General features: G+C 36.0%; 1 protein-coding gene across 2 annotated transcripts in view; it reads right to left on the bottom strand.

Annotated features, from left to right (window-relative positions):
* Positions 1-266: 266 nt before the first annotated feature.
* Positions 267-9309, bottom strand: part of GRTP1 (growth hormone regulated TBC protein 1) — a 40585-nt gene continuing 31542 nt past the window's right edge. For both annotated transcript variants that reach the window (XM_058185996.1, XM_058185997.1), the window contains 3 exons: positions 2701-2873; positions 2413-2598; positions 267-591 (listed from right to left, as the gene is read on the bottom strand). In XM_058185996.1, coding sequence (XP_058041979.1) covers positions 502-591; positions 2413-2598; positions 2701-2873 — 449 coding nt within the window. In that variant the 3' untranslated portion in view covers positions 267-501. The remainder of the gene's footprint in view (positions 592-2412; positions 2599-2700; positions 2874-9309) is intronic.

Genomic DNA, 9309 nt, shown 5'->3' with positions numbered 1-9309 from the left:
AAGCATTAAAAAATTGTTTTCTAATTTGCTGTAAGGTGTAACTCCTGTTTTTTTTGATTCTATCAAAGTTCATTATTCAGAATGTAAGCGTGTGTGCACATATAAATAAAATATTAATCTCATTTAGCAGAGCCAGACAACAGGAAAAGGTAAATATGCTGTTCTTAAAAAAAAGAATGAGATTAAGTGGAGCACTCGTTTTCTAAATAAGGATCTCTACTTAAAGTCTAGAGCCTTAACATGGTTGCAATTCAAAAAATGATAGAGTCAACTTTATTATATAGTTTTGTATTCTGTTATTACAAAAATGTCTGAAAATATATAGTCCATTTGTTGAAAAGGGATTACATCTACATTACATTTTATTTACATAATAAAGTGTTTGTGCTTTTTTTTTAATAAAAAAAAATCCCATTGAACACATGAAAGGCTGGGGCTAATTAGTGAAGTGTCAATGGCAACCTGAGAAAATTGTATCTGAGCAAGTGAAAGAATGTTCATTTATACTGAAGCAGTCAAATTTGCTCTACACGTATCTCGTAGTTTGTTTATTGTAGCCATTCGCAGACTTCCAGGTTCCGTAAATATTTTCTAGAATTGAAAATTAAAGTATTAGCATATACTACAATGCAAAGAAATATCTGAGTGTGTGTTTCATGGTACAGAATAAGCGGAATCACACTGATCAGAAAGTACAATGAGTCAAATCCCTCTTTCTAGAATGGGATGCATCAATTATTAAATAAATATAAATACATTTATAAAGTTCTATCTAGATTGTTACACATGAGCATTAAGAAATACTAAAGATTCACTTGCAGTATATTAGAACATGAAAACTAGTGAGTCTTGTACCAATTTGGTCAAATAGATATAGGGCTAATTTTCCTCCATAGCTAAGTTTCCATGTTAACACACAGCCCACTTTTAAATGCCAGTTAAATTTATGCTGCAATTGTAACTTTCTCAAGGTAATCAGGCTGGCCAAAAATTATATGGGTCTTAGAAATGAACCCATCAAAAATTTAGAGAATTTATATCTGACCCCAGAGATTTTTAGTTGACTCAAAATAAGGAATTGTGCTTAGGAATAATTGGAATAATATGTTACATTCAAAAATACTGATTTTTTAAAAAAATTTTATAAAGAAAACAAGTAAAGCAGCAATCTTATGCATGAAAACTCCAACTTTCAGAGTGAAAAATGAATGAAGACGACATTGTCAATATCCATAAAATCGTATATGGTTAATATGGCATATAGGAAGATATATTTTTTTCTCCTCAGAATGAATGACCTTGGGGATCAAGGTCTAAAATTAAAGGGAGATTCAAGATTTAAAGATGTTCATTTGCACAGCATATTGTTCAACTGTTGAGTTTGCTGATATCAGTTGCAATGGCCATCAAAAATCATTGTAGGAGGGAAATACAAATTTATACAAATCAGTCTATTGGTAATTACTAAGTTGGATTGTTGCATCTTGACTCAAAAGGCAGCATATTTTAAATGCCAGCTGCTGGACAATAAGACTGTTCCTCACTTACTCTTGTTTGGAGATTTAATTTTCCACAGTGAGATAGGATGGGGAACTAAAGGAATCTTGCTCCAAGGCTCTAAAGCTTGTAGGAAAGGAGAATATCTCTCAAGTTTCCAGAGATTTTTTATTATTCAGTATTTATTTATGAAACATGGGGCTACTCCTCACTGAAACAAACTATATGACTGTTCACATTGTATGAAACTAAGCTGACATTTAACATCCCTAGAGGAAAATCATGAATATAAATGAATGGTGGGCTTTACTGAAGCAAAGTGACTTTTCAAAAGTAAGGGCTCTTGTTGAGTTAAACATAGTTCCAGAAGTTCCATAGAAAGAGTATCAATAAAAGTAAAATGGGATCTATTATCTGTATATCCTTAGCAGTTTTGGTTATACAGAGATGAGAGAAACAGTGACTACATTTCCAACACAATCTGTGCCCACTGCCAAGATTTTGATCCTGATCAGCTCAAGACTGACTCACTTTCCATCCTTCTGAAGTCAATAAAATGAGGATCAGATTGTTGGGGGCAATATGCTGACATTGAAAACTGCTTAGAGTGCTGGAAAGCACTAAGAAGCAGTATATAAGTCTTAGTGCTATTGCTAATTTTATTTGGGGCAGGGTGATAGTTGAGCCCATTGGATGGAGCTGTTTTGTTTTACATATTTGTCTGAGCAGCTCATGATCTCTGTTTTTTTAATTGTGAGCCACCCAGAGTTGTTGGGCATTGTGCAGCCTACACATTGTATGACTAAATACAACGTATTTTTAAAATGTTGAAACATATTCCATAAAGCCGGCTTAAACAATCTTATGAACATCAATTTTTATAGCAGATTTGTAGTTTTCTAGGGTGACACTCACCTGCATAAATACGTGACACTCGGTTACAAATGGTCCTGTAGTAATCTGTTTAAATTTTTCACAGATTTCAGGAAAATTTGTAGCTTCCAAAATGAAATCTTGATGTTGCTTAATTAATGTTAAGGCCACACGAAATATTATTTTTGATCCTTCATAAAACAAACAGTCCCAAATTCGGAGCACAGTCTGTAGAAGAATGAAATTAGTTACTGAGTGTATGAAACACATGCATTAGAATTTGGATAATTATATAAAAGGCAATTCAAGTTGGTGTCAGTTCTCACTTGCCTCTACTGGAAGAATGTCAATGAACAAACATATAAACCAACGGGATGCCACCAAAGTCCATAAGTTGCCATGTTTTTCCATTAATTCTGCCACAGCTGGATTCTTCATTTTTACCAGGTGTCCAAGAACATCTTGATCTGTTTTGAGACCCATCATTTCCGGACTATAGTAATCTTCAGAAAGATGAAATGAAAACTTACGTCATCACAACACAATTTATTGTTTTAAATATATATATTCTGTAAGAGATATCTAGCAGTAAGAAGGGTGTCTCCCAAAGCTAATTTGCCTGGTCCATTGTCTGGTCCATGGGACCTCTTGTGAAATTATGAAATTCTACCAGGAAAGCTGAGAAATAGTATTACAAATTCTGACTGAGGACAATTTGCAGGAAAAATATATTCCAATTTCCTCTCTTCGTAGACATGGGCAGAGAAGAATGGCTAGCAAGAATAGATGATCCTGGAAATAGTTATTTTTTTAATTACCACTAGCTGGATCTCAACCAGCATGAAATGAATTTCCAGTCCTACAATTTTTGAAAAGATATAGATGTTAAGTTTCCATAAAATACAATTTAACAGCTTAAGGAAAGTATGTTCTATATTGAGGAATACACTGGCATGGCACATCTAGCTTCAAGGAGCACGCACACAAAAATATTCCATTGTAAGTCATTTTTCTCCATACTGTAGGGGAAAGTGAAATGGTAACTCCAATACTTAATAAAGACACCAGATGGCGCTACATAACTTGGCATACTTTGCCATGCAGTAAATTCCAGGTTTCCGTAATCTTTCCAGGATCTATCAAAAAAGAACAGCAGTTGCTGCTTTCAGTCTCCAAAAGCAGCAAAAACCACAAACCAAGGCTCTTTGCATGAATAATGAGGCATTATTCCAAACCAGTAGAAATGCGACAAAATCAAGGTTAGACATGCCACTACTTTGCTTTCTTGATTGTACAATAAGCCAACTCCAGAGAAGAAGGATTTTTTTTTCTTTAAAACATTTATATAGCTGTCCATGTTCTAACAGATTCTGGACGGTTTCCAATCAAAAGCTAAAAGAACATATGAAAGCATGTTAAAATTATAAAATTAAACACATTAAAAACAACAAAAATCTAGTGCCAAGTCAAGCTTCTAATGTGCAGTCATTCAAATATGATCCCAGCGCTTGAGGGAAATGCTAGAGCTACAAAGCTTTATGAACTGCTGTGGAGGCCTGTTCCATGGGGCAGGGGCAGCCGCAGAAAAGGCACACTTCCTGATTCCATGATGGTGTTAAATTATGGCACGCTGCCTGGGTATGCGAGCCGTTTCCCCAATTCAGCTTTGTCATGCATGCACGCATTCCTCCCGCCGGCCAGCTGGTCATCAGGTCTCTGCCGCGCATGCGCTGGGCGCGTGGTGCATGCTGGAGGCTGCACACACATGCACAAGGGTGGGGGCGTGTGCAGGGGTAGGGCACAGGCAGGCGCACACACGTGTGGGTGTGGGACCCGTATACGGGACCATACAGGCATGCACGGGGGGCGGGGGGGCATGCACAGGGACCCCACATGCATTGCATTTTGGGAGTTTGGGCATGCATACACTCTGGACACTTGGTCCAGAAAAGGTTAGCCATCACTGTCCTAGTTCCTATCAGATAGCAAAATTCCAGGAAGGGATTAGAAGTTGCCCTGGTAGGATGGTAGCTGTCCTTCAGTCCCACAGATAGCCTGGCTCTGTGCCACATGGAGCTTTAAAGGAGATGGCCAGTACCTTGAATTGCACCCAGAAAGAAACTGGAAGTCAGTGCAGCATGTACAACAGACTTGGGCAAACCTGGGGAGGGAGCATTACTCTGTGCGGTGCTGCAGTCTGGGTGGTCTTCAAAATTGAAAATTATAAAAAGAAAACATTACAAGATTTCATTCTGCAATAATGTATGGCATTCCACTATATCACATACCTTATTACACATGGAACATTGCCTGTGGGAAATATAAAAATCTAGTGGAATACAGTGATGAAGCATTTCTGAATGCTTCAGTAACAAAACTTTCAAATACGTAATTCTGGGCTGCATCTGTTTGCCACTCTTAAGTAATCTGCTGCAACAAAAATTCCATTTCAATATTTTACTGCAGTCACAGATTAGTATAAATAGCACAGAAGCACTGAGAATTAAAACTAATAAAAGACTACCATTAAAAGTCATAGACTATAAAATACATAAAGCCTTCTATCATTTATTAACTTTATACTCCACCTTTTGTTCAGGAGCTCAAGCAGCCTACACAGTGCACTGTCTTCCTACTTGCTGTATCCTCACGACAGCCACACAGAGATTAGATTAACAGTGAAAAATTGTTCCAAAGTTGCTTTCATGGCAGAAGGAAGACTAGAGCCACAGTTTGCTAATCCAGCCTCAGGACCATTATACAACATTAGATCTCAATGTTTTCTCTTACTTTTAAACAGGATGCAGGAAGTGATAGCATCCATATATGCTGCTGGCTGTTACCTTTCACCTAGGTACTACTTCAATTGCCATGTACAACATACATCAAAACCCAACTATCTAAAATAATATATTCTAATGGCAACAGAAGCCTCAAGAAGCACTAAATCACTAAACCATTGAAAGCTAATTTAAACACATATTCACAATGCAAGGACAAAAAGGGCTTTATTCTGATACTAAAAAATCAACATGGGTGATAGGGAAAAAAGTTCCATAGCTGAGGAATCCCCCAACTTCTTAACATTCTCCTCATATCCAAGTACCCACACTAATGGATCAGTTCAATATGAATGTATAGACTGTCTTAAAATGGTATATGCAGCACTAGTTTTCCTGCAGTTCTACATGACCAGGAAAAATATTAGTACAAATGAAGCACAAACCAGAACTTAATTACATTATCATAATACAGTATGAAATTCAGTTTTCTACTTATAATAATAAAATAGGTAAACATAGATAATGAAAAGAACTATTGGTAGGAAAGTTTTTCCAACTATTGGTACTAAGGTTTTTATAATCTCCTGAAGCAGCCTGTATTTTCAATTTCTTTTTATTAACATTCTTGCTTATTATTGATCAAAGCCTAAAGTACCCACACTTGCTTATTATTTTCTATATCTTTTGCATGAATAAATTCAAATCTTAAAACAGCTAAAAATTCTGACATGCAGGAAGGCCTTGGATCATCTTAGCTGAAAAATCTGGAAAGTTTATTTTCATGCAAAACATACATATATTTAAAACACTAAGGATGTTCCAGTCCTTGTATTTATACAAATAAATCCTATAGCATTTCACAATCTGATGAACTGTGGCAAGACCCATTTTGAAAGATGGGTCTTAAATGGCTACATATGGTTCATCCACAAATAAAGAATTCAGTCTATATAAAAAATCAACAAACCGCAGCCTTCCTCTATTTTCGATCTATTCATGGTACAAAACAAGATTACAGGATGTATCCTCTTCATTTTTTATTTCTAAATCTCCAGTCCCTCGTTTCCTTATTTTTTAAAAAAAATCAGGATTTTTTTAGCAAAGCAAAATAACCCACTGCTTTGTTTCAATCTGGTAAATGGAAGGAGGGCTGTCACAAGCAACTGTGTTGTACTACAATTTTAAATCGAGTTCTGGAGTTGTGAGGAGAGAGGAGAGGGGAAAGAAGTTATATGGACACATTTGTATATATTGCATGCAGCAGTGGAAATATGCATGCAGAGTCTACAGCCTAACAGAGTTACAATACATTTTCTTTGGAACATCTCTGCAGAAACAGAAGTGTGTGCAGAGTTTTCAATGTTCTAAAATAGAGGTATAAACTGAAGAAAAGACAAGCAGAAACAATACTTTTCAATTCCAGTACAAAGAGAAGAGTGAGGTTATTAAAAAATATGGAATAATCTGAGATATAAAACTGAGACACAAAGCAACAGTTGCATAAATTATATGCCACTCTGAAGACTAATACTGTTCCTTTGATGTTAAGACAATAGAGGTTCCCAATGTTTTCACTTCAGGGTATTAGTAATTTTTTATAGCATCCCTAACTATAGATATCAAATATCAGTGTGTTATTTCAGAATATGTCTAAGTGTTGGCTGTGTAGCGCTACAGTATTCAGTGTTGGCTGTGTAGCCCTACAATATTCAGCACAACCAGCAGTAGTACTCTTTCCTTCTACTTATAGGAAGGATTCTTCAGATCTCCAATAATTTTTGTTTACTTTTGTCCCAATCTTTTCCAGCTCTACCAAATTGTATTCTTCTTATGATGCAGTGACCAGAACTATGCACAATACTCTAAATAAATATGATCTCACCATAATCTGTAAATCATCTACATATTTAGGATAATGATAATGATTGTAACAACAACACTTGAACATCATTGAGATTGACAAAATTATCAGTCAATTACAAAAGCAATTGAACAGTTTACATCCTGCAACAATTCCTTTAAGACTATCAAACAACATCAGCCTATCCCATTAACAACAACAGTTTCAAGGTATTTTCATCAGACAATCAACTGTGATTCCCAGTCCCCTTCATTAGCATTTATTACCACCTCATACTCCATCAATGTATTAAAAATGGATTCTTTGGGTATGCACCAACATGTACTGTTTTATTTATACTGACTGCATTTGCCATTTAGAAGGCCATTTAAGTTTGGCGAGATCTTTTTAGAGCGCTGCACAACTGCTTTTTGATTTTACCACTTTGAACAGTTTGGTCTTATTAGCAAACATGGACACCTCACAGTCTAACATGAGCTCCAGTTCACGTAAAAATTGAAAACCACCACTTTCTGTATTATGTGCTTTTCCCCAGTACGAGAACTGACCTTTTAATCCAACCATTTCCCATTTTTAACAGATGTCAATCTGGATACCGTAAGTAGTTATTCCATGGCAGCTGAGTTTGGTCAGAAGTCTTTGAAGAATTTTTATAATGGCTTTTTTAAACCCACATGAACAATATTAACTGGTCAATCCTTATCTCCCTGAATTTTTATACCCTTCTAAATGTTTGAAAATTTAGTGAGACAAGACTTCTTGCAGAAGCCATGCTTTTTAGCAAATCTCATTCTTCTGCATATTTGCTGTTGCTTCTTTAACATTCCTTTCAGTTTTTTCCTTGAAACAGATGTTAAACTAATGGGATTATTTCCTTTACTGATCCTCAAAGACATACGAATTGGGTCACAATGGCTATTTATAAGCCTTGAGAATGGAGGCTAATGTTAAATAAAAGCTTTATATATTTTTTAAAAGAACAGCAATTTCATTATTAGGTTCTTGAAGAATTTCTGATTGGATATTATCTGCACCTGCATATTTATTTTTTATTTGTCCATTTAGTTTATGACTTTCTCATTGTTTTCATTTATCTCAATTCACCTGACATACATTAAAAAAGTCAGCTTTGGCTCTTTACTCCTTTAAGCAGTAAAGATAAAGGAAATAATGGATTCAATTTCTGTTTTCTTATCCTCCTTTAATATATCCTGTTGTCAATTTCCTACACTGAATATAGCTGAGGGCTTCTTCTTTTCTTTTTTTAAAGAAAGTGCTTTTACAAATTAATACTGTCTACATAGGCTCAGACTTTCTCATACTACAGAATCCCCACCCAACACCTGCTATACTGTCCTCATGGGTGGGTAAGGATATTTCTGGAACAGTTAAGTGAACACTAGGAATATTTGTCAGAAGTATATAATCCCAGCAGAGTCATCCAAGATCCAACTCTCCAGCTCAAGCAGGCAGGAATCTATATTGGGCTGCAGCAAAATTGGGAGATGCTGGGACAGGAGATCACTTCAACAACAATGGCAAAACATCATTTCATACTACATGGGAAAAGGAAATGCATTTCACCAGGAAAATCATATGAATTGACAATATAGTGTCAGATGAAAGCAGTCAGATGGCACTCAACACACTACTGAAGAAAAACTTTCAGAATATGAATTTCTATGACATGATTAGGTTAAAGCCCTTGGGTTTCTACTTGTGGATGCTGCCATGCAGAAAAAGAAACACCCAAGTTACAAAGATAAAACTACAGTATAGGTAAGCCTCAACTTAGGATCAATCATTCAGAAACCGTTCAAAGTTAGGACGAGGCTGAAAAAAGTGGGTTCTTATACTTATGATTGTCATTGTATCTCCATAGTCCAAGATCACAATTTACGTGCTTGGCAACCAGCATGTATTTACAAGGCTTGCATCCTCCCAGGGGCACATGACCTTCATTTATGACCTTCCCAGGAGTTCTGACAAGCAAAGTCAATGGAAAAAACCATACTCACTTAATGATTGCATTGGTTCGCTTAATGTCCCCAACAAAAAAAGGTTGTAAAAAAGTTGTTCAGTGACTCACTGAACAACCTAATTGCTTAGTAAACTTAGGAAGTTCTGGTCCCAATAGTAATTGTAAATCGAGGATTAACTGTAGAAACATGGAACATAAGACGCATAAACATGGCAAAACTCAACACAGCAAAAGATGAAATGAATCAGCGACAGGTTGATATCATAGACATCAGTGAATTGAAATGGACTGCAATTGGGCACTTCTAGTCAGAA

Source organism: Ahaetulla prasina, chromosome 5, assembly GCF_028640845.1.
Source record: "Ahaetulla prasina isolate Xishuangbanna chromosome 5, ASM2864084v1, whole genome shotgun sequence".
NCBI classification, from domain to species: Eukaryota; Metazoa; Chordata; class Lepidosauria; order Squamata; family Colubridae; genus Ahaetulla; species Ahaetulla prasina.
The sequence above is the reverse complement of the archived record's forward strand: the minus strand, read 5'-3'. Positions and strand labels throughout refer to the sequence as shown.